This window comes from Natrix helvetica (assembly GCF_964273705.1).
Source record: "Natrix helvetica genome assembly, chromosome: Z".
Taxonomy (NCBI): domain Eukaryota; kingdom Metazoa; phylum Chordata; class Lepidosauria; order Squamata; family Natricidae; genus Natrix; species Natrix helvetica.
In genome coordinates, this window is record NC_138554.1 from 56,537,161 (window position 1) to 56,563,653 (window position 26,493).

The window sequence follows — 26,493 nt, forward strand, 5'->3', positions numbered from 1 at the left end:
GCTTATAGGCAAAGAACAATTTTAACAAAAGCAGAGCTCAGTTGCATAGAAGCTCTTACAACCGATAATTATGATACCTCATAACTGGTATCAAAGAAATTGCCTGGAAACAGGGAGGGAGAGAAAAAGAATAAAATATTTAATAAAAGGTACTGTTATAATGCGTGTAACAATGAATAACTTTTAGGCATCTATAACAAATTATTTCAGGTAGAATATTAATTGGCATTCAGTGCCATTGCAATAAAAATGCTCAACACAAATGGCCATAATATATACATAACTTTAATTGAACATGTTGATAAAATCTGAGACGATCTAAAACACCAAGGATATCCCTGCATTTTTAAGTCATTGGCATGGAGTGGGGAAGGTAAGAGAGAGAAACGATGGGTAAGAAGTTCATCATATATATCATTAACTCCAGTTGTAAGTCTTCCTGGAAGAAGTTAATAAGAGCTAGTGACACTGTTTCAATGCAGCTTTGTTCTTAACTTTAGAAGACTACCATCCTGCTTCATTATTTTCCATAGCCTAATTATTTTTACACTCTCAGGATTTCTAGACAGTTGTTATAACAGATAGCTATCCAGTCCGGCTGAGTTGATGCCCACTGTACATTGTTAATTTCTCCTTCTGCTGTGTAAGCCAAGATTGGGTCCTCAATGGCACGAGGCATTTGCTGGATATCCCAAATGAGAGCTTGATGGTCATCCGCTGTCAAAGGTGAAATATAAATTTAGTTTTAAAAAAATTTCAGATAATTTATTTATCCATGTATTTCCAAACTAGAAAGGGAAAGCCTTGAGTTGTGGGTGACATTACTATCAAATATGTGTGATAGTATCTGGCTAATCCTGAAAAGTATTTTTTTTGGTGGTTAGATATTTAAATATTTTTACTAGATAAAATAATAATAGTTAAATTCCTTTGTAATAGTAACAGAGTTAAAATGGACCTTGGAGGTCACCTACTCCAACCCCCTGCTCATGCAGGAGACCTATACCAGGGATTCGAACTGCCTATGTTGATGTTTCTGATCCTGCGCAGGCCAGATTAATGGCTTCGGTGGGCCATATATGGGCCACAGGCCATAGTTTGAGGACCCATGCACTAGAACATAAACTGATAGCAAACTGCACTCCTTATGTGTGAAGAAGAAGATGTTACCTAATTTGGGTATTGAAATATTGGCAAGAAAACAAGCAAGCTCAGAGAGCACCAAGGGTCCGTCATGTCAACCCTGAGCTACAAATATTATCCTTTATTATTGTTGTTTTACAAGACAGTCCCTCTATCAGGACACTAGCTTGCAGAGAATAATATTAGCATGCTGGAGTAAAATGACCTTTGATTGTACCCTGGGCATTCTACTCCAAATATGTCAAAATTGATCAGTATTTTCCTTATCGTTATGTGGGAATATTGCATGCTGCACAAGTAAGGCTGGTAAGATAATCTATACCCACATTATATTGCATTTTATGAAAGTTCTGACAGCCAAAGCCACCATTGGAAGTGAAAATCAATATATATAGGGACTATTAATGATGCTCATGATATATAGAAGACTGCAAAGTAGAATATAAAATGAATCAATGGTAAAGAGGGTTAGTTAAGGAAGTAAAGAAAAATATATTGCGTGCCTATAAAACTTAGCAAAGAGGAATGATACAAGAGATCTGAAAGAAGGTGAACTAATTTTTTAGAGGACAATTAATCAATACAAGTAGGGAAGTGAAACTATAGGCTTAATTTATATTTATAAGATTATGATATATGTCAAAAATATTGCCATCTATGTTGTGGGAGTGCATAAGGTAGAAATCCATTGCTTGGTGATAGTTCCATGTTATGCTCTACTAAATGTTTATAATAAAAACACCAAGGATGAGATTTAGGGGAAAAAATGAAACACAGTGAATGAATGTTATTCAAGGGAAAAATAATTATGTTAGGTGATATAAAATTAGTAAGTTGGAATCAGTAACTGTGAAATTACTCACTGTGAAAGCATCTGACCACCTGAGCATATGAGCAAAAGGGAAGCAATAAAAACATCAATAGTTCAAAAACATCAGTAGTTCATCCTTGGTAAGTGCTTGTATGATTGTATTTTTATTTTTAGGATGTCTGTATTAGTTCAGTGCAACACTTGTTGCTGATTGTCCAGAATGTTCAGTTTGTGCTCTTCAGGCTGAAATTAGGTGGCTAACTCAGCTGGTGTGTTCTGTTGAACTGCCCCACTATCATTCCCCTCTTCCACAAAGACCCTTCAGGAGAGAGGCCATATGGAGAACTGTAGGGTTTGTCAGAATGAGAGATGCAGTCCATAAACATGATGCTTTTGGTATGGCCCTACAGTTATAGTGTCCTGCAGTACTAAGATGGCAGGTTCAGCTGTTTGTGACGATGATAATGTAACTGGGTAGAGAATTGTGGTCTGTGAAAAAGAAATTGCTTGGATAAGGGAAAGTTTGCATCAGGTATTGCAAATCAGTCATGTGTGATGACTAAAGTATCTAAAAAGAAGTCATCTTCTGTTAGTGACTCAATTGTAAGCGATGTCTATTTAGGAAAATATATGGAAGTATTGAAGGTGGTGAGGTATCTGTATGGTGCTACTGCCAGAAGAGAAAACAGGTGCATTGTTAAACTTGTCAAGAATGCTAGTGATTGTGATGTTGATGTTGTGCATCTTGACATTGTTCTGTCCAGAAAAGATGTGTTTTCTGTATAGAAAGATTTCCAGAGTTTGGGCAGGAGCTTAGCAGGACAGGTTGTAGTCTTATTTTTTTCAGACTATTTTTTTTTTTACCTATACATAAGGAACAAGAGGGATAAGTTCAGTGTATAGTGAATTCAATGTGTGGCTAAAAGTGTGGTGTTAGTCATGATGGTTGTAGCTAATCTGATGTAAAGATGAATAAAAGGAATCATAAAAAGGAACTGAGCTCCTTAGCATTAAATTCAGGGGTTATCTAAAGAAAACTTGAAGGGTAGCATAAAGGGATAGGAGTCAGTGCTCAGTCCACACTAATAATATCTGCCATCTTGAAGGCAATGAGTCTCTATGTCAGGCAGATTAGTAAAAGCAAAAGGAAGAGAATCGCTCTGGTTCACAGAAGATGTATATAGGATACTAAAGGAGAAAAAAATAAGCATATAGTACATACTGTACATGTATGGCACAAAAATAGTTGATAGCAAGGTTTATAATATCCACAGAAGGAAAGCAATCAAAGAGCAGAAAGAGGAGAACTGGGAGGACTTCTCCCAAGATAAATTGTTTAAGATGGTATCACTCTTTTTCTCCTGCCAAATAACTGATTTCACTGCCAAAGCTGGTTATTGAAGAGATTAGAAAGGACTGAAGAGACTAGGAATGACCCAAGAAGACCTTTGGACTATTGGAGCTACAGGGAAGAGAGGATCTTGAAGACTGCAGTTCTCAATAAGAAGCAATCAGAAGGTTGGGTCTCTTACCATCTTCTCCCTTCAGCTGTTCATTCTTCTTAAACATGCCTGGGTTTTAAAGTTTTATTATCTTTTCATTTATGACTAATTGCTCATCTACCTTGCTGGATTTTTACAACTTTTTCTTTTCCTGTTCTTTCATTGTTTGCTATTGAATTCCAAGCTACTTTCATTTTTACCATAGTGAAGTCCATGAATAACACAACTGAAATAAACACAGGGCAATATCCAAAGCAGAAAATTACAGTTGGACTTGATTTTAATTGGAATTTGATCTGTTGCTTCAGATGTGAAGAACAGTACTTAGTTTGAAAATTATAGATTTTCCAAAAAAGATTGAAAGGAATATGAATGTAAGTAACACAGGTAAGAGGTAATGGAATTAATGAAAATGAACTAGACTTTCTAGGCAAGATGAATGTTGTTTTAAGGATAATTTTTCAACAATGGATGCTGCAGAGATTTTTATAACGGAGACTTACAAACTTTGGAAATGAGAGGCTCAATCCTAGGTCCTGTTCTATTCAACGTGATACAACAGAAGGATTATTTTTTTGCTGATGACACAAACATATAATAGAGTTGATGTTCTTGGGGGTATTTATAACATGGAAAACAATTTGGCATTGTTGCAAAAATTGGTACAAAATGTGGAAACTAGTTCAATGATTCTAAATGTAAGATCATATACTTGGGGAAAAATAATCCTCTTGCAGGGTATAATATTGGGAGTACAGTGTTAAACAAAAACAAAGAAAAGGATTTAAGTGTGCTCATAGCAGATGACTGAAAAATGAGTAAACAGTATGGTCAAGCAGCTGTGAAGGCAAATATATATATCTGCAATGCATCATTGAGGCATCACCAGCAGAATAAAGGAGACCTTAATCTTCCTACATAGGGTTCTAGTGAGATCCCATTTGGAATATTGTGTCCAGATCTGGAGACTTTAGTTTAAACAAGATATTGATAATACTGAGTGAGTTCAGAGATGGGCAACAAAAATTAAAGGTATGAATAAGATTCTAGAAGGCAATATTTTCAACGTTCAGCAAAAATAAAAAACATAGGGGCATAACCTCAGGCTGAACAGGAGGGAAGTTAAAAAATAATGTTAGAAAGTATTACTTTACGGAAGAGTAGTGGAAGCTTGGAACCAATTTCCAGTGGATGTAATGGGTCAATCATATGTTACTGAGTTTAAACATGCTTGGGATAAACACATGTCTATCCTCCAACAAAAATGAAAAAATAATAAAATAAAAAGTAAAATAAAACTAACATAACAATTTAAAAATAATAAATTAATTAAAAAGAAAACAAAAAAAACCTCAAAGAGCAGACTCAATAGACTTACTGGGTCTTCTTCTGCCATCAGTTTTCTATGTTTCTATGTTTCTTACTGAAAATTGGCAATTCGGGGACTCAGGATTAATGAGAACAGGGCCTGATGAATATTTCCTTAGGAAAAACTATTGGTTCAAATAGGTGGTTTAAAGTATAAATCTTCTCACATATACATATGATAAAGAAATGAATTAAAAAGCATGATTGATTTGATTGTTTATGATGGACTGAATTAATGAAAGAAACAAGGATAAGTTCTGAATATGGAACAGCTCATTAAAGTCGATGGTGAATGTTGGAAAAATTATATGACAGAAATAAGAAATAAAACCTAGAGTGAATCTGTCTGTCTATCGAAAAATGTAAAGCCTAAAGTAGAATGACAACAATTTCAAAAGACAATGAAATTATTAGGATGAAATTGAACTAAAAGAAGGGATGCTTAAGAGATGTTTATGTGAATGAAAGTGATATGTCAAAGAAGGAATTTGAAACAAATGTTATAATAGTAAGTGTTCAAGAAATGATGAAAACAAAGTAACAAAACAAAATTGTGAGAATGCTGAATTATGTTAAGATTGTAATTGTAGATGGCATCAGTAGAATATAACACAGATAGTCCTTGACTTACAACCATTCATTTAGCAACCACTTAAAGTTACAATGATGAAACTGATGAAAAAAGTGAGTTGTAACTGATGTTCACACTGATGACCAGCATCCTGATAGCATCATCCCCAAGCTCATCTGATCAAAATTTGGCGGCAATTGGCATGCATTTAAAATCATTGCAGCATCGCACAATCATGTGATCACCATTTGCAACCTTCCCAGCCAGCTTTTGAGAAGCAAAGTCAATGAGGAAAGCTGAATTCACTTAACATCCAAATGATTCATTTAACAATTGCAGTGATTTGCTTAAAAATGTAGAAAACAGTTGTAAAATTGGGTGTAAGCCACTTAACAATGGCCTTGCTTAGCAATAGAAATTCTTGTCTCAATTTTGGTTCTAAGTTGAAGATTATGCAGATATCTTGCTTATGGTGTCTCCATATGACTTGTTTAATTTGTACGTGAAGGCAACATCTGGGCCTAATTACTGGAAGAATGTCATTATTACTCCTTTATGTAAAAGAAAAGATCAAGCATGAATGCCATCTACAAAGAAATTAATTTGTTGAGTGTGCTCAGGGAAGGAATTGATTAAATTCTGATTGTAAAAGTACAAGAGATCATAATAATCAAAAACTAGAAAGTATAGTTGCAAGCAGTGTGCCAAACACAGAATATGCATTTTCAAGTCAGGTGAATAAGTCAAGGCAAAGGTGGAAACCAAGAAAGCTAAGGCGGAATAGAGTTAATGATTTATAAAAACCAGAGTTGAAGAAATTTATAATAAGAGTTATGTATGTGGGGGAAGCAAGGAGTTTTGCCAGAACAATTTTGCTGATGCCAATGAAATGCCATCAACAAAATTATGCTTAGATATATTTCCTTTTTGTCTTATCTCATGCCTTTTTTTTTTTTGGTGTATTATTTATTAGACTTCAAATTATATACAAGAATGTAAATACTGCAATCCTATGTTCACATATTTGAAAATGATAGTAAATCCCAATCACTTCTTAAATGTCCAAAGAGGAGAGGAATACAAACAATAAATTTTACCTGCTGTGCAGATATGGCAAGAAGAATGTGGAGCCCAAGCAATACCATTTACACATGCTCGATGATTGTTCAGCCTGGCAACTGGTGTACAAGGAACTCTGACATCTAGAATCACCACCTTAGAAAAAAAATAATTCTAAACATTAATTCTAAATTAATTATTTTAGATTTTATTTTTATCTGTTCATTACTCAGTCTTTTATGTGCTCAGAGCTTTCATACTGTAAACAAGATGTCAAGTCAACATATTTATTCCAAGTGATGGAAAAATGCATTTTTTCTAATAATGAATATAAATATGTCACAATATCTCCTGATTATAGTCACCTTCTACAAAGAAGTTTAGATCAGGGGTCACCAACCTTTCGGACCTCAGGGATCACTAAATTAATAATTTTAAATCATGGGGACCACTAATATGATTTGCCTAATGACCGGCTGGGTGGGTGTGGCCAACTCGATATTGCTCACATCAAGGGTGCCTTGCCGGCCTCCACTGGCCTCTCCCAGCCACTTCTTGCCTGCCCACCCGGGCTCCTTAGGGCCCCAAAATGAAGCAGTTGTTGGAGCTAAGCAACTACCACAAGAAAGAGTTGGCAAAACAGATGGCTTAGTTGAAATTAGATCTGACTGAGAAGGAAGCTCAGCAGAAGCACCTCACTGAGGACTACGAGCATAGGCTTTCCAAGCAGAGAGAAGACCTGTGGGAGTGCAAGGCCAGGTATCAGTGCCGGGAGGCTCAGCAGGCTGAGATGGTTAGCCAGTTCCAGGCCATGATGCTGTCCCACTGGAACAAGGCCCTCTGGCTCTTTGCCACCAGCGGCACTTCCCTTCAGCCTTTGCCCAAAGCCCCGCACCAGGAGGCTGAAGCAGGCCCCAAGTCGAAATTTCTGCCCCCTCCGACCCGCACAAAAAGACCCAGAAGGGGGAAACTCTTTGCAGCAACACAAATGTTCATTGCACGTACCCGGCCCATGGGCCGTACTTTGAGGACCCGACTTAGTGCAATATAAAAAATATAAATAATTTTGGGGAGGAGCAGCCACGTCGCGATGACACAACGTGCGGTCTCGACACTTCGAGACCGCCGTTGACACTTTTGCCGCTGGATGGTCCAGCTGGACCTAAACCATCCCGTAGAGACGGTGATCAGGAAGACAAAGCCTTGCTGGTCTCAGGGACATCGCAAAGTCCCTGATTGATCCAAGGGAAATTCTTTAAGCTGGCGGTAAACAGGCAGCCCCCAGGCTGATAAAGTCGGGACTCTCCGGAAGGAGGAAGGGAAAAGAGAAAGTGAGTCCATCTGGTGAGGTATTTTTTCTATTTTGGGAAAGACTGTCCAAAGAAACTTTTTTAAAAAAAAAAGCCAAATTAGATCCTCAAGCAAGAATTAAGCTGTGAAATTAATTAATGCTGGATTGCATTGGAAAGCTTTTTTTCTTTGTAACTATATTTTGTGGATTGAAATGCTCATAACGTTGATTGTTTCTTCTCTTAAAGTGAACGGATCAACCTTTTTCTTCTTCTGCTTTGTTACTTTATTTTTTGATTTTTGGACTAAAACCTCCTTTTTTGTTTTTAACAATCCTTCCTAGTACTTGTTATTAAATTTTTATTAAAGAATTTTATTTCATTTAAGCCTGAGATAATGAAAGTGGAAAGTAACTACATAGCCACTCAGAAGTCAGAAGCTGGAGTTTTTGAAACAACCTATCTCTCATTTTTTTCTCTTTGTTTGCACTGACTTTGTAGCAGAAGGGTTTATAAATTGTTTATACAAACTGATAAAGAACCAAGGGCACGAATTGTTTTTGCAGGTGCCCGTGAGAACTATTTTGGCAGGGGAGAGAAAGGGAGAAAGCAAAACAAAATAGAACCCTTCTCTTTTGAAGAGCACACACACACAAAAAAACCTTGTGCTTAAATCAACCTAACATTAAAAAATAAAAGAGGCTTGGAAGACTAGAGTGGCAGTGGCTATTCGTTCTTTTTTTTTCTTTTCTTTCTTCTTTTTTGGAAACATGGACCAATATTCTGAGGAGGAAACCTTAAAATTCCAAAATATTTTGGCTGGAATTCAAAATTTATTGGAAGGATACGGGAGAATTGAGAAGAAGTTAGAAAAACTAGTATTTCTCACATCAAAAGATGAAGGGGTTGGAGCCCCAAAAATTAAAGGGGAGAATGAAGATATAGAAGATAAAGACAAGACAACTGATGAATTTATTAATGGAGCAAATGTGGGTGAATGAAGGGAACACGGAAGAGGGATTTCAACGAATTGGAGCTCTACCCCAGATTTCAAGATACAGAAGAGGAAAAAAGGGTAATAATGATGATAGATTTAAGAAGAGAAACTCTTTCAGAAACACGATTGATAACCAAAAACAAGCTAATCTTAAAAATAATTGGAGGGCAACGAGATTACCTGAGAGATCCTTTAAACAACAAAGTGCGGAGAGAAATCTATAAAAACCTTATAAAGGAGATAAAAAGAAGACTGATACCACAATGAGATAAGACTGTTTTGTTATTGGAAAGATACAGGTTGACAATGAAAGTTCTTAATAAAAAATTAATTAATCTTGGTTGAGCAATAAGTAGGAAGTTAGTAATTTTTAGATTGTTTTAGATTGTTATTAAATGTTTATTCGTTAACAATTAAATAGCTATAATTAACAATAATGGAATGATAATGGATATAACTTAATGATATATACTATGTATTGTTAAACTAGTAAAAGAAATTTGGATATAGATTGCTAATGGTGACTTGGGAAAAAGACCTATAAATTTTACCAACGAACTTCTATTTAGGTTTTGTCATAAAGGTGTAATGTTTTTTTGGGGTGTGTGTGACGAGAGGAGTTGGGCTATAAAGAGTAATGACTTTTAGCTAATTATAATAACAACAAGGAAATGTTAATGGATATTGTTTAATAATATATACATGCTCTCGGTATTGGTAAAAGCAACTTGGATATAATATTCTAAACAGCGGAAAAAAAGCTTAAAAACTTTATTAACTGATTTTTACTTAGAATATGTCATAAAGGTGTAATGTTATTGGAGGATTTTTGAAATAGCTAACAAGTGCCATTATGTGGTTGTGTTTTTAAGTATGAATAAGTTCAGGCAGAAGCACATTCAAATAATTGTAGTCAAATGGGAATTGTGATATATCGATGGTAAGACATATAAAGATTTTTGATTTAAAGTGTATAATCTATTATGAATTACAAGTAATGAGTATGGAAGAAATGCACGAAAGTTATTTGCAACCGATCGACACGCTTTCTACAAGATGCATTGAAGGATGATTCTTTTTTTGTGTTTTTGTTTAATTAAAATTTTAAATAAATCTTTATTAAAAAAATGTAAATAATTTTTCTGTGGACCACCAGTAGTTTATGGATCACCAGTTGGTGACTGCTGGTCTAGATGACAAATCATAACACAAAATGTATAACTACTCATTAATGCAATTCATATATTACACTATCAGTATAATATATTTCTTTAAATTGAGAAGCTAATACAAGTAATTTATTATTTCTAAAAATAGGTTCTACTTATAGAAATATTACAGCAACCAAAGACAGGTCAGCTCATCTCACCAAACCACCATAAGGATTTCTAACTGTCCATTTCATTATATTCTGCTAGTATCTTCTAATTAACACATTAATCTACCTGATTGTTTTGCTTCATGGAACTATAGGCCAGTAAGAAAATTTGCAGTAATCCATGTAGCAAAAGCTGTAGTCCCATTGTTTTCACCATGTAGTTGGAAAGCTGTTTACCATACTCACTACACACTCAGAAACAAAGTGTACTAGGCGTTCTCACATAAGAGTCTTACCTCCATACCATCCATTGCCATTGTTGCAAGGTAGTTAGGGTCTTGTTTATTCCAGCAAAGGCGAAGCAAAGGATGATGCTGAGGATCCTCATAGATAATAGTGCTATGTTCCAAGTGCCTGAGGTCAAACATCCTCACTGAGCCATCAGCACCAACAGAAGCAAACATGTCTCTCCCACCTCCTGCACGGCTGAATGCAATATCATAAACCTGTTCAGATACCAACAGCAGAAGGTGATAAAATACGATGCTTCCCATATTAAGGATTCCTGTCCCACTTTAATTTTTCATGCAAAGGCAGGAGCAAAGAAGATATGTCCAACAAATTATTTGCTTTAGCCTAAAAGAGGACAATGCTTACCACAAAATAGGGCTTTAGGAATAACACTCTCTCCTTCTGAGCATAATGTTTCTTTTGCAAAATATTTTACTTTGTTGTATTGATGCCCCATTATCAATGAATTACTAAAAGGAAAATAAATGCATTACTAATAGCAGCAACACAACCCACCTTGGCTCCCAGATGATTATTTCCAATGTATAGATTGTATTTTTTAAACTTTTAGTAACTGCACATATTTACAGAAAAATAAAAATAATACACCATCACCTCTTTGTCATGGGCAATCAATTGAGTCTTGACATGGCCAGACACTAAATTCACTCTTCCCAAGACCTGACCAGTTTCCAAACCCCAAATAGTACAAGTTGTGTCAATGCTAGAAGTACCTGGCATAGTTTGAGAGGAAAGGGGGGAAAAACATATATTAGAACTATTTTTTTCTTAAAATAGCAATAAAATACAATACAAATATGGACCATTACATAAAATTTCTAATCCTAGACCTCAAGAAGTGAACCTCTATCTCCTTAATTTATAGAAAGAAATCTCACTGCATATGTTAACTATTTTGTAAAATATTACTGTAATCTTTGGGTCCTCTATGGCAGTCAAAACTTTTAAATCAAACTATCAGGTTTTTTTAAAATGTATTTTTCTATACTGTGATTAATCAAAATTCTATTTATTACTATGGGACTATGACTGCCTATATTAGCGATGGCGAACCTTTTTTGGCTCGCGTGCCACAAGTGGGGGGAGCGCAGGGGGGTCGTGTGCGGGCGTGCCGCACCCATAATGCAATGCACAACCCCCCCAGTGCGCATGCATGCACGGTGCGCGACCCCCCCATTTTTACATGCTTTTTTTGCCCTCCCCAGGCTCCAGAGGCTTTATAGAAAAGCTTATAGAAAAGAGCCTCTCCCGCCCCCCCCCGGAGGCCCTCCGGAGGCTTCAGGGACCGTCCAGAGGCTTCCCTAAAACCTTCGGAGCGCTCAAAAGGATTCTCCGAGCAAACCGGAAGTCACTTCCGGTTTGCTCAGAGGATCCTTTTGAGCGCTCCGAAGCCTTCAGGGAAGCCTCCGGACGGTCCCTGAAGCCTTCGGAACGCTTAAAACCACCCTCCGAGGAAACCGGAAGTGACTTCTGGTTTGCTCGGAGGGTGGTTTTAAGCGCTCCGAAGACGTCAGGGAAGCCTCCGGATGGTCCTCGAAGCCTCCGGAGGCCCTCTGGGAGGGTGGGGGAGGCTCTTTTCGCCCTCCCCAGGCTCCTATAAAGTCTCTGGAGCCTGGGGAGGGCGAAAAATGGCTTTTAAAAAGGTGAACTCAGCTGGCCAGCGCGCAGCGCCTCGCGTGCCCTGACAAATGGCTCCGTGTGCCACCTGTGGCACACGTGCCATAGGTTCGCCGTCACTGGCCTATATGATCAAAATATTTGACCTGAATTAATATGCATTAATAAAAGTAAATTTTAATCAATAATAATCTATAACATAATAAAAATACATATATTCATTTTATGCATCAATGCAATTCGCTAGCATAAACTTCAATTTTAAAGTCTTGGTGAGAATTCAAATAAAATGGGAGAAAAAGTATAAAACCAAGAAGGTTCTAGCTCCTTAGTTATTAAAGGAACTCATTATGCAATTATAAAAGCAGATCACCAAAATCACAAGTCATTTTTCTGCTTAATATTTGATAATTAAAAAAGCTGGTACTTAATTATTTTGACTGACTAGCTGATAATTGTACCGACAAAGAATTGCCAAAAGAAAAGAGTGGTTACAATAAAATTATTCAGTGTTTTCAGGTCTCTTTATTGGAGAATGTAATTTTAAAAAGGCTAACAGTAAAAGATAGATATATCTGTACAGGACAGCTCCATGTCAATTTAACCAATCTGCCATAAGCCAAGTACATATAGGTAGTCCTTTACTGTTTGTTCAGTGACCATTTGAAATTATCCCAGCATTGAACAAAGGGACATACAACACTTCCTGAAGTTCCTACTGCTGCAGTCTTAAAATCTACAATACAGATATGTGACAAAAATTCAGATCTTGACAGCATGCACACTCTTATGACCATGGCAGTGCTGCAAAATTCCTGCTGCCATGTGCTGAGAGGTCTCAACTGGCCAAACCCACCCATGTGCAAGCTTCCCATCCATCCCCTACTCCTGGAAATCCTGGGCTTTCTCCTTGCCCAACTGCATAAGTCCACTTATCTTCCCTTTCCGTGCAGGTGCTGACAAATGTCTCCAGCTGATATGAAGGACTCTTATTGTAGAAAGCTAGCCAATGTGATATTTCCGAATGCAGAAAGAAACTTAGAGCATTACAATGACTCTCAATCATCTCACAATGTACTGATGCTCTTTCTGTCAGGGAACATCATAAGATGAACACCACCCTTTGCGATGTTTCGGAAGGCTAGAAAGAGCTTCAAAACATCATAAAGGCTGATGCTCATGTGGTGATATTTCCAAAGGTAGAAAAAGTCTCAAACATTACATTAGCTAGATTTCTATAGCACCTGCACTTTGCATCAGCTGAGCACATTTGTCAGAAGCTGAACAGAAAGGGAAATGGACTAGCAAGTTTGGGCTGGGAGAATGCCCAAGACTTCTGGGAGAGGTGTGGGGAGGAGGTGCATACATTGATGGCCCCAGTTGTTCAAAATCTCCCAGCCCACAACAGTTTCTACATGCCAGTACATGCTGGGCCTCCAGCATGTTATCTCCCTGCAATAAGTATGATCACTTAACTATGGCAGTGGTGGGAGCTAGGATGAGGGTCATTCAGCATGCCTCACTTAATGATCATAACAATTTACAATCCAAATTCTAGGATTAATTGTAATTGTAAATTGGAGACTATCTATAGTAAACCTCTCCAGTATTCGTCATGCTTAAGAGCAATTTCTTTTATTTAATGATGTTTTTACTGTTGAACAAAAATGTCATAATGTCCAGAGAAAGCTCTTCCAAGTCTGGTTTAATCCTCTTGGTAAATCCTATGCTATTAACTTTTAATTTATAAATATAACTTTTAATTATTTTAATCATGTTAGCATCATCATTCTGCTACATTAGTAATTGGATCTTACCTAACAGATAAGGATCCACTTCATTCCAATCAAAGGAGGTCAGTGGAGCACAAAAATCAGAATTCTTATTGTTGTTCAGCAGACATTCTAGTCTGGTCTCTGTTTCACCCACCTGAATAAAAAATATCAACAAATACTTGTCATCACATTAAGTTAATATACATAACAATATTTAAAATAATATGGATACCCTAAAACTTAGGGAAATGGCCATTTGGTGTTTGTCCTCCAAAATCTCATGCTTTTCCTTAACTCTGCACGCATTTCATTGCATCCAGAGAGCAACAGCAGAGACAATATATAGTTTTCCCATTGCAATTATTAGATTCTTCATTATACTAAAATACAGAATTCAGGAGAGGTTTTTAGTTACATTGGAGGGAATTCCTTATAGCAACAGTCATACTTCTCCTTGAACCCTTAAATACATTTTGAGGGGGCACAGAAAAAAATCCAATTGCATGAATACATTTATTTCTTGTAATTTTAGATTTAATTAGAGGTATCAACAGAAGCAATGAATGCAGCAAATGATAAGAACAGTATTGTGTCGTGCACATAAAAAAGGCACTTGCATAATGGTGCAATGCTGCTTTCATCATTTTGTCAAAATGTCAGATCTTCTTGGTTTTAATTTACCGTATTTATCGGCGTATAACACGCACAGGCGTATAACACGCACCTTCATTTTAAGAGGGAAATTTCAGGAAAAAAAATTAAATTTCAAATAAAGAACTTTGAAGTATGTACATTATATCGGCGGTGTATATGGTGTATACCAGTGGTGTGGGCAACCTTTTTTTTCAACTGAGCCAAATCTCGCCAAAACCACGATTGAAATTTATTTTGAGAGCCACATTTTTAAAACCAAAAATACATAGGATGGTACACTGTTTTTAGTTTCAATAAACTCTGGCATTTGAAGCACGCAAGTCTTAAAGCTGTCAAGTTACAAGATCCTTGCATCCCTAACCCTTTAGGAAAAAAACCCCAAGGGGTCTTCAAACCTGACAGCTTTAAGACTTGTGGACTTCAACTCCCAGAATTCCTCCTCCAGTCATGTTGGCTCAGAAACTCTGGCATTGAAGCATGCAAGTCTTAAAGCTGTCAAGTTGCAAGACCCTTGCACCCCTAACCCTTTAGGAAAAAAAAAACCCAGGGTCTTCAAACCTGACAGCTTGAAGACTTGTGGACTTCAACTCCCAGAATTCCTCCTCCACTCATGTTGCGGCGACGTCATCTGCGTGGATCCATCTTCGGCTTTTTTCACAGGGGGCAGGGCTGCTGCTGAAGATGTCGACGAGCCCCTGCCGCCACCAGAACAACAGCTGCCTCCTCCTCCTCCTCCAACAGCACCACTACATTTGGAGTGAAGCCGCCAAAGCTCCCGCTGGCGTCCCCCTCCACTCGGAGCACCGCGTTATCCCTGCTGCCTTCTCCGCCGCCGCCATGCTTTTGAGAAGCCATGAGGCCTTTTTTCCCTGCTCCTGCCCCCCCCCCCCGCCGCCTTCCTACTGGCTCCCGCGGCCTCATGGCTCCTCAAAAGCACAGCAGAGGAGGAGGGGGCAGGGTAATGCGGGGCCCAACTCAGGTGCTCCGAACGGAGGGGGAGGCGCCGCTGCCAGCTTTGGCGGCTTCACCTCTGCCGCAGCGTCGGGTGCTGTTAGAGGAGGAGGAGGCGGCAGCAGCTATTCCGGTAGCGGCAGGGGCATTACTCTAGCTGCAGCGCCGGGCGCAAGCAGCTAGGATTGGCCGCTCAAAAGGCAACCGACAAAAGCCACTTTCCCAGAGGGGGGGGCTGTTGGAAGAGGGAAGTGGCTGCCGTTCCCCGCTTGCCGCTTTCGGAGTCGTTTTGAGGCTGAAAGGGTGCAACTAACACGTGTCCTTGCCACAAAGTGTCATTGAAATGCAATATCTTCTGTGTCTTCTCCCCCCCCCCCAACACCGAGGGCGATTTAAACAGATTAAGGCCGAAGGAGATAAAGCGAAAGTACAGTTTGTTAGCGAGTCACTCCCCCCCCATGTTTTCCTCCTTAAAAACTGTAGCGGCAGGGGCTTTACTTTAGCTGCAGCGCTGGGCGCAAGCAGCTAGGATTGGCCGCCCACAAAGGACCTCCTCCCCGGGCTTGCTTTCCTGGCGTCAGTCGCCCCGCGCTCACCAAAACAAGTCCGGGGAGGTCCTTTGCGGGCGGCCAGTTCTAGCCGTCTGCAAAGGACCTCCCCAGCCTCCGGCGCCTGTGACAGCAGAAAGCACTGCGCGGCAGTTGGAAACTGCTGCGCGGTGTTTTCTTGCCACCTGCGCAGCTGCGCACCTTAGAGGGAACAGTGGGAGGGAGGGGAGCAGGCGCCCGGCACACAGAAGAGCCGCATTAAAATGTGTAAAGAGTTATATCGGCGTATAACACGCACACATCATTTGCCCCCTATTTTTCGTGGGGAAAAGTGCGTGTTATACGCCGATAAATACGGTAATCTAAATCTGATTTCCTTTTTAAAGTTTCTTATTCATTTTTTAATTCAATTTATACAGGTAGTCCTTGACTTACAACAGTTTATTTAGTGACCGTTCAAAGTTGCACCATTGAAAAAAGTAACTTATGATCATTTTTCAGTTACTTTACTGTATCCCAATGACCATGTAATCAAAATTCAGATGTTTGGCAACTGGTTCATATTTATGACCGTTGCTATATCCCAAGGTCAGTGAGCCCCTTTTGTGACTTTCTGACAACCAACTGGTTACTAACTTATCAATTGCAGTGATTCATTTAACAAACAAGGCAAGAAAGGTCATAAAATGGGACAAAAATGACTTAACAAATGTCTCATTTAAAAACAGAAATTTTGGGCTCAATTGTGGCCATAGTTTGAGGACCTGTATACCACCCATTTTGCTATTTGGGGTGATTCTAGGTGGCTTACAATATAATAAAAATAGAGATATAAAAAGCCGTTATAAATATAGAAACTGATTAAAATAACAAAATATTAATTATAGAGTAAAAAACTGTGATTTTAAAGCAGAGCAGTGGTGGTGCCTTCCCAATGACTGCAACAACTGTAGAAGATGACCAAGCCAAGTCTGAGAATGATGTGAAACAGATCATCAGTTTGTAGCTTTGAACTCTGGCTACTGGTTTCTGGTGCTTGACATTAACCAACTGCAGCCTACAGCTTCTCCATCAGGGCTCCAAACCGACGAACAAATCCAGGTTTTTAAGGCTCCTTCTAAAGGCCAGAAAGGTGGGAGCAAATCTCATGTGCTGGGAGAAGAGCAGGGGACATAACAGAGAAGGCTCTTTTCCTAGACCCAGATGAAATTCCTTGGCTAATGGGGTTTGCAGTAGGTCCTTTCAGCTAGAGTGAGACAGGCCAACCCCTTTGGGGCAAGACAGCTCCTTAGATATCCTGGACCCATGCCATAATGGACTTTAAAGGTCATTGACCAACAATATATTCAGGTTATTATTGATGGCGATTATGATAAATTCAATGTTTCTTTTTTTAGGTGGAATTACTTTTGATTTATAAAGTACTATTTGTAAGCAATATTCTCCTAAAATCTCATAACACTTAAACTTCAATATTTTTGAAGCACATTTTTGTGGATTTTTTTATCCCACAGATGCAAGGAAAATAATCTCAAAAATGTAGATATTATTTTTGCTATCCATTAATGAAATATGGATAAATATCAGACTTCCAGGATCTACCTTATTTTTTTTAAACAGATCATCAGCATCTACCAACCAGAAGCAAATAAATAATATTTTCAGTAGCATAACTTTGCACAATGCTTTCACACAAAAGCCCAGAGCAGAGATGAGAGAGTAGCAAATGCTATGTGAGATATTTTGGTAATGTTCAGAGATTCGGCTTTATATATAATGGATACGCCATTTGTTAAATTGGGCTCTAGAGAGCAATTGGTATTACTGTTACTGTAGCAGACCTCTGTTGTGTAACAACCTATCTACCTGTTCCTTGACTGCATGGCCTGACTGGTCATGAATTTCCTCAGGCTTATGGTCTTAGGGGCTTCAAACTGCTTTCTCTTGAGGGCAATGTCTGAGATGGTTTGGGAGTTCATGGCCAATAAGACAGTCTTGGATCTGATGCACTTTGCCAAGGGTTAACACATAGTGGTGATCATAGATAAAATCTAATTTTCTTCTCAAGGCAGCAGCTCAACAAATTACTCTCCCTGGAATTGGAGATTACCATTTCTTTCCTGTCAATGGTCAGATCACTTTCTGATTGCCTTGATGTTGCTCTCTGTTGTAGAGAGGCTGAGCCTATTTGAACACTGATTGACCTTATTTGGTTCTACAGGGAGCTTGGAGAGTATTCCCACAGGTCTGGTGCATAGTTTGACTGCAGCTTCATCATTGCCTAGAATAAGGAGGAGGTTGTGAATGGGATCAGATCATGCCTATGTGGCTTTTCTCCTGCTGTGAATCCCAGGACTCCCTTTAGTTCATAGAGGAGTGGAAGGAGATGAAAATATGAGAAGAGACCCTGAAAGCAGTACTAGAGGACAATGAGGAACAAACTCAATGAAGCACGAAGTACAGCCATTATTAAGACCAATGTCATGGAGGTAAAAGTGGTAAAATACTCTGTAGATAGTTCTCCTGTTTAGAAAGGCTCAGTCCTTCCTGGAGAACTGGAGATTCTCTTTCAGAGCTGCTGTAAGGAATATTCTAGGCATCTTCAGAAAAAGGTATTTGGATTGGCTCCAAACTAGACTGGCATTGAGTCAAATCCCATGAAAATAATTGAGAATTGTGAGCTCTGTTATTTGGGATGACTTAGCTCTTGTTCCTGTTAGCTCTTATGAAGTGGAGAGGAGTTTTGGAATTGCAAGGTTGCCACCTGTATATTAGAGCCATGCACCTATTGCATTGCTAAGATTTTCTGGGAAATCATGTGCAGCCAGTCCTAGTGGTGGTGAATCTATCACTGAGGGAATCAATGTCCTGTCAATGTTGAAAGAGATGTTGGTTTACCCCAAGAAGCTTTCATTGGAAAATTCTTCCTGTGTCTAAATTGCACTTTTTGGAAAAAAACGTGGAAAAGTTGATCACACTACAGCTTCAGATGATCCTGAAAGAAGCTGATCATTTGGACCCCTTTTAGCTGGGTATAAGACTCAAACAGCATTGACTGTGCTTGTGGATTATCTTTGGCAGGACCAGGAAAAATTAGTGTGCCCATTCTGGCTTTCTCTGAAATCTCTCAGCAACCTTCAATATCTGGATGTATTCCCAGGCAAGGGGGGTCAGCTGGAGGCAAAATAGTGTTTTTAGTTTATTAGATCTGTTTTCCCCTCAGTGGTTCTTTCAGGTTTTAAATTTTAGTTAGTTTTGACCATTATTTTGTAATAAATAATAAACTAACAATAACCCTGTTGTTAGCCACTCAGAGTTATTTGTGAACATACCTCATGTTAACAATTTTTAAGAGTAAAGCAAAAAAGTACATTAAAAAATTAAGCAGATTCAAATACATATGATCAGTTGCATAAAAAGAATAATTAGTATATATATACTCATGTTATAAAATGATAACAGTAGTTCATATATATAGCAATATCAAATAAATCAATTTCTCCAGTATAAATTAAATATGGATTTAAATGTTTATTTGTAAACCATTTGAAATCCTACCTTATTCTATGGCTTGTTGGATGAATCCAGTGAATTTAATGAAACTATGGTTAAGCAAATAATAACTTACTGCAAATTGTGAACCATCTAAACCCGTGAAAAAATGTCCACAAAAATCAAAGCCACTCTGATTCTGTTCCTCCCTATCCAGAGCTTGATAGCCCCCATTTACTAGATCTCTATTTCTACTGCATCATCTGCTTAGTCCATAAACAAGACGTGCAACTGCTACATCTTTTGCATATCTATGATATTAGACTCTGTGACAATAGATGAGCTCCCACAATTGATTTCAGAGATGTACAAAAGAAGCTAAGAGAGTAGAAAGACCTGAGACACTCCACAAGGTTTATATAGTTCACAATAATTTAGTTGAGAGAGGCTTCTTGAGCAGGAGACATATTATATCTTCTTATGGTAATGGAGCATTCCTTCAATCAAAGCAGCATTAAATACATGAAATTTAGTATTCTGTCACTTTACAAGAGGCATCATGAGGGGCAGGGATCCAAATGAAAAGTGCAGAGCTGACATTAGAGAGAGCCATAGTCATTTCCTTAGGATTCACATATTCAAATAAATGCCAGAACAATTTATAGAACAAAGTTGCACCATCCAATTAGAATCTAATTCTATTAAAATCTGAGTGGTTATATCTGCCATATTGCCAGTTTAAATGTTCTTGACGACCATCTTTCCTTTAAAGGGAACAAGTCAATTTAAAAAGAGTTGCTGATGCATTCAGCAGATGAAATAGGAGTGATAATATTCATTTCCTTTTATTGCTTGATTTGCTACTGTGTTCATGTTGCTTGACATGAACTCTAATTAAAGTCTACCTAGATTCAAAATAGGTCCTCCAGCAACGCTCTAGGCATCTCTACTGCTGCTCCATATCATTGAGCTACTCATAAACCAAGGAGCTACCGAGAATTTAGGGAGAGATCTCCCTAGTGGGCGAGACCGCCCTGCTCAAGCATTCTTAATTATCTCTTTATTCTATTGGGCAACCACGATTTCAACTGAGCTGTTCATTAGATCCTTGGGCCCTCTAAAAATGTGGTGCCCAAAGTAGGTCAATCTAACAATCCTTCTCCATTAGGGATGGGTTAGTTGCAACATGATGCTCTGTAGCTATCATGATGATCTAGCCACAATAAGGAGCTGACATTTATCCTGCCCCTTTTAAGATCAATCTCTGTCTGCCCCAAGATAAAAACCAGATCTAGGATATGATCCTTTATAGGTGTTGGGTCTTTAATATGCTGAGCCAGGTGCATTGTCATGGCAGCCAAGAATTCTTGAGCTGTTCTAGACCTTTCAGCCAGGACAGGCAAGTTGAAGCTCTCTAATATCAGTTTGGCAGCCATGATGGGGGATCCTGCTTTGCAACATGGGGAATGATATACCAGCAACTAGCTCAAAGGGTCCCTTCAAGTATAATCGCACTAACAAGTTCTCACATCTGTTTATCTAGAGTAGTATTCCTCGATGCCAGCAGAGTTTCAGGGATGACAATAGCTACCGCCCACCATCATCCTGAGACAAACTGATAGATGAACTTCCCCTTTTTCCATGCCACCCAGATTTTGGTAATGCAAACCAGGTCTACCATTGCATCCGCAATTGTGGATGAGGATGGTTATGATACAGGTCTGGCATTCAATATTACAGGAGGAGTTGAATCCCCAGTGTTCCAAGCATTTCTGCACTATTTCCAAATAAGAACCCATATATCATTATATTAAGGAAGACAGATTTTCAGGTGATTTGTAATATATTTCTGATGAACTGCTGAAAAATTCATTCTTTTTATTGATAACTGAAGAGCTTACAGGTGAAATGACTACCTCTTGAATTGTTATCAATCTGTTGAATACAGTGCTATATTTGAGATACAGCTGTAGTCTTACTAATATACCAATATATTGTGAGAATATTCTGAGAAATCTATGAAAACCTTCAAGTTACACGCTTCAAAAGCCTTCCTAAATGGTCTACTTACTCGCCACACTCGCAGATAGTCACCACTGGTTGCCAAAAGGTCTGGATAAACTCCTTTGGTATCTGGTATCCACATGAGCTTGGTAGTAGGATAGGGGTGATCAAAAGTATTTCTGCAAATGAATTCAGAGCTTTCTTCATCCAACCCAACAAGCTGAACCTATGAGGGGAAAAAAGTATGTGTGTGTGTGTCTGTCTGTGCGCATGCACACACACACATTCATTCCTATTCCAGTACATCTTTCACCTACATGTTCAGAAGTTCCAAAATGTAAGTCTTGCAGGACAAAGACTAACACAGCTAAGGAAAAATGGTTACAAGTGAAATTGATCCAGGAATAGTCCTCCAGTAAGGAATTGGTGTAAGGACTGGTACTTTTATTTATATTTGGAATTAGGGCTAATCATTCAAGTTACCATGCTGAATATATAAAGGATTATTCATATCCGCTTTTAAATCCAAAAGTAATTGTGATGCACTCCAAAAGCAACCTTCCAATCCTGATGAATAGACTTCAGAATGATGAATGCAGTTTACTAAAATTAAATGTCGGGTGCATGTTGGCATATAAATTTAAAATGAATTCCAAAAAGAGTATCTTGGAGTCAGGTTGGATGGTTCAATGAAGATATCAACCAAGTTTGCAGCTGCTATAAAAATATTAAAATTCAACTTGGAGTTATTAGAACTAAACATAGAATTGTCAGTATAATATTCCCTTTATATAAACCTATGGTAAGACTGCACATTAACTACTGTTTTGGACACATTTTGAAAATGATACTATAGAATTAGAAAAGGAGCAAAATAGGACTACTACAAAGATTAGAGTGGCTGGAATACTTCCTATATGAAGAAGGATCACGGTAACTGAAGCTCTATCTTGGAACAAAGTAAGTCAAGGGGACATAACAGAAATATGTATGGTGTAAATAACATGGAAATGAACATAGTTTTCTTCTTCCAGTGTGTAATTATTGAAATTAAATGCAGAGAGATTTAGAAGGAACAGAAGAAAGTTTTTTTTTTTGTTGTTACATAGATCCAAGAATTCACTGCCACAATTGTGGCAATGGCAGTCAATTTGGGTAGCTTGGGAAGCTTCATGGAGGTTCACACACTAACACTGGCTACTATTATGATACTGATGACTGTTTAATATTTTTTGAAACAGAATACATGAGTTAAATAACCTTGTAAATTTAAATTAGAAATAAATGCTCCTTTGTAAGAAAACAGCAAGGGAGGGAGTTATAGACCTCCAGTTCAGGCATGTGAGTTTCCCAAATGAATCAATTTGGCCAACATTGTAATAAATTCAGCAGGGCTCTCCACTAAACTAAAGCTTAACTAAAATAGTGAAAGAACATGGGGTAGGCATATTTCAAGCAAACTTTAAACAGTGTACTTATCTTAATAACACAATTAATACCATTCTATAAAGCCCTAGTAAGACCACACCCAGAGTACTGTATCCAGTTTTGGTCACCATACTATAAAAAAGAAGTTGGGACTCTAGCAAAAGTGCAGAGGAGAGCAACCAGGATGATTAGGGGACTGGAGACTAAAACATATGAAGAATGGTTGCAGGAATTGGGCATGGCTAGTCTAGTGAACAGAAGGATCAGGGGAGACATGATAGCAGCCTTCCAATATTTGAGCGGCTGCCACAGAGAGGAAGGGGTCAAGCTATTTTCCAAAGCACATGAAGGCCAGAAGGAATAATGGATGGAAACTGACCAAAGAGAGATTCAACCTAGAAATAAGGTGGAACTTTCTGGCAGTGAGAACAATCAACCACTGGAACAGAAGTTGCCCTCAGAAGTTGTGGGAGCTTCATCACTGGCTTTCAGGAAGAGACGGGACTGTCATTTGTCAGGAATGGTGTAGGGTCTCCTGCTTGAGGTGGGGTTGGACTAGATTACCTATAAGGTCCCTTCCAACTCTGTTAATCTGTTACAAACTTCTAAAGCTATAAAGGTTGAAAATGAATATTCCTTCCTCATTTCCTAGAGAGGCAGAAAGTACGCAGATGCAGTTTTTCCTCCTCTTTTCATCACACAACCCCAACAAGAGCAACAAAATATCTCAACGGCTCCCTGCCCGTGGCGCAGCAAGCAGCCTGGGCACCAACTGGAAGGGACAGAGATGCTCCGAGGGCAAAACCTAACCAAACTTCCCCGGAGCAGCTCCGCCTCTCGCGCACTCCCCTCCCCTCCCACCCTTTTCGACGCTTGCTGCCTTCCACTGGGCCGCTGGCGGCGGTAAGGACCGACCGGGGATGCGCTGCAGTGCGGAACCTGACCCTCAGCCCGGCCTCACCAGGGGCTTCCCCTCGCCCGCTGACCCCTGCCAGGTCGGCTCACCTTGTTATTGTACTCTTCTACGAAGCTGCCGAGGGCAAGTCGAAAGCGCTTGTCGGGCCTGACGCTCCAATTCATGGCGTAGACGGTCCATGGCGCTTCGTACTTGTAGATCTCCTTGCGCTTCCCGTGCAACGACATGGCGGGCGGGAAGGCTTTACTTCGTCAGCCCCTCACGACCTCCTCCCGAGGTATCGCTCCCAACAGCCTTTCTTCACCTCACACAACGACGACGGCTAACCCTACTCCTCCATTCACCCTATTCAAACTCTGGTTTCTCATTGGTCCCGGACCACGCCATTCCTCAACTCCAAGGCTTCTCATTGGTTTTCCGAAACGTCCCCCTCGCTCAACCTCCGAAAATTTACATATTGGCTATCGCGGAATTAACCATTAGCGGAGAAAGTTGTCGTTCTTGGATAAAGCCCGCCTCTTTCATTGCATTTGAGCGTATCAAGTATGATTTAGTTAGTCGCTCTCATAAAAAAAGACGACGACATAGAGATAGAAATATAGAACTGGTTTCTCTGAATGTTGTTTTCGTTTGTTCCGAGCGTTTGAGACGATCTAGGAAGTTTCATCGCGAGTCATACTAACTGGATAGAAAAATGCAGTAATGATAGTAGTTAAATTGTGTTTTTAATACAAGTGTAATTTCTTGTGCCGAATGCTGTTATTCTTCCTTTGCTTTAATCTGAGTTTGTATCATCCTTTTTTGTTGTTGTGGTACAGCGTGGTTTGTTTGTTTATTTTATTTTATATTATTTTATTAGTTTAACAAATATGTAGGTGATAGCAGGTATAAATATAAACATGGATATAAATGGAAGAAATGAATACAAATAAATGGGGACAGGGCAGAAGGCACACTGGTGCGCTTATGCACGCCCCATTACAGACCTCTTAGGAATGGTGTGAAGTCCATGGTAGACAGGTTGAAGTTATGGGTGTTTGAGGAAGTAACAACGGAGTCAGGTAGAGCATTGCAGGCATTGACCACTCTATTGCTGAAGTTGTATTTTCTGCAATCGAGTTTGGAGCGGTTTACCTTGAGTTTGTATCTATTGTTTGCCTGTGTATTATTGTGGTTGAAGCTGAAGTAGTTGTTGACAGGTAGGACGTTGTAGCAGACAATTTTGTGTACTATGCTTAGCTCCGACCGCAGGCAGCATAATTCCAGATTGTCCAAGCTCAAAATTTTGAGAAAATTTGTCCAACCTTTTGACTTGCTTGGGCTGCATTGAGCGAAGAGGAATTGTCTTGGGCCGCATGCAAAATGTATAATATCGTTCATGTATATACATAACAAACTCCTTTTATCTTTTATCTTTTTTATTATCTTGTGGGGCCAAATTACTAGCTGTCCAGGGCTGCATATGGGTTGCTGTTTGGACACAACTGTTACAAAAATTAAATGATAATGATGAGTTATTTTTAAATATATTCAAACAGTTGTCTTGACTCTAATGTATGTTTCAAGGAGGCACAATGTAGTAATCACTATTAGTCCTGGTGGGCCCTGTTACGCTCATGTTGGTCCAGGTTTTGACCCCAGACTTAGTACCCATCATTGGCCAAGATGGCTTGCAAGACCCTTTTAGTACGCTGGCTATTTACTGTTTTATATGTCCATCACTTGATCTTGTAATTAAATTGGATTTCTAAAGCACACACACTCAGAGAAAATGGGGCAGTAGTTCATACATATAGATAGCTCAAAACTTCTGTTGATAAATAAGATAGTTAAGTGAGTTTTGCCTCATTTTCTTGTCACAGTTGTTAAGTGAATCACTGAGGTTGTTAAGTAGTAACACAGTTGTTAAGTGAATCTGCTTTCCCCATTGACTTTGCTTGTCAGAAGGTCCCAAAAGGTGATCAGAGGATCCTCGGTCACTGCAACTGTTTGAGTTTTGATCACATGACCATGGGGATGTTGCAATGTTCATGATTGTGAAAAATGGTCGTAAGTCACTTTTTTCAGTGCTGTTGTAATTTTGAATAGTCACTAAATGAATGGTTTTAAGTTAAGGATAATGTGTAAGAAACCCAACATGATTGCTCCCTTTTAGGGTAGATACTGTTAGACAAAGCTCAGAAATTTTATTTAGTTTTATTTTATTTTAATAATAATTTTAATTTTAATTAAATTTAATTTTTAATTTAATTTTATTTTTTTAAAAATTCTGCCTTTATTATTTTACAAATAACTCATTGTCATTGGTCCCCTCAGAGCCTGGTTTGAAGGAGAAGGAGTTGAAATTGGGACTGTCCGACACAGAAGGCATGCCAGGGGCTGAGGATGATGTCCCAGTAGTGGAGGCACTGGTGGAGGTGGTTGACCAGATGGAGAACTGCTTCCCTGCACATACACGGGAAGATCAGCTGCTGACTGGCAGTGGTCCTAAATAGGCAAAGGTCCTAATTTCCTTTGATGAGGAACAGCTGTTTACTCCACTCGATCCAAGGGCAAGGAGAGCGGAGTATAGACTAACTCAGAGAGGAGCTGCAAGCCACCCCTCCTTACAAGGAAGACCTAGAGAGGAGTAACTTAAGGAGAAGCCTGGGAAGATAACCTTTGCCAGGAACAATTGTTTGCTTTGGCTTACACTCCCCCAGCTTTGACTTGTGTCTGTTGCTGTTTGCCTTGCCTCA

General features: G+C 38.9%; 1 protein-coding gene across 1 annotated transcript; it reads right to left on the reverse strand.

The window, feature by feature from the left end:
* Positions 1-267: 267 nt before the first annotated feature.
* DCAF7 (DDB1 and CUL4 associated factor 7) lies at positions 268-24,124 on the reverse strand. Its single transcript, XM_081970836.1, has 7 exons — positions 23,845-24,124; positions 21,479-21,637; positions 13,805-13,916; positions 10,965-11,083; positions 10,355-10,564; positions 6,493-6,610; positions 268-717 (listed from the first exon to the last, which is right to left on the reverse strand). The coding sequence occupies exons 1-7, from the start codon at positions 23,980-23,982 to the stop codon at positions 545-547; spliced, it is 1,029 nt and encodes a 342-aa protein (XP_081826962.1). The 5' UTR covers positions 23,983-24,124; the 3' UTR covers positions 268-544.
* Positions 24,125-26,493: the final 2,369 nt, after the last annotated feature.

Excerpts from the sequence above, each read along its gene's own strand:
- DCAF7 (XM_081970836.1), bottom strand. The coding sequence starts at position 23,982 with ATGTCGTTGCACGGGAAGCGCAAGGAGATCTACAAGTACGAAGCGCCA. Across the intron at positions 13,917-21,478 it reads ACTATCTGCGAGTGTGGCGA|GTGGGTGAAACAGAGACCAG; the intron begins GTAAGTAGACCA and ends TTTTTTATTCAG. Across the intron at positions 718-6,492 it reads TTGCCATATCTGCACAGCAG|CGGATGACCATCAAGCTCTC; the intron begins GTAAAATTTATT and ends CACCTTTGACAG.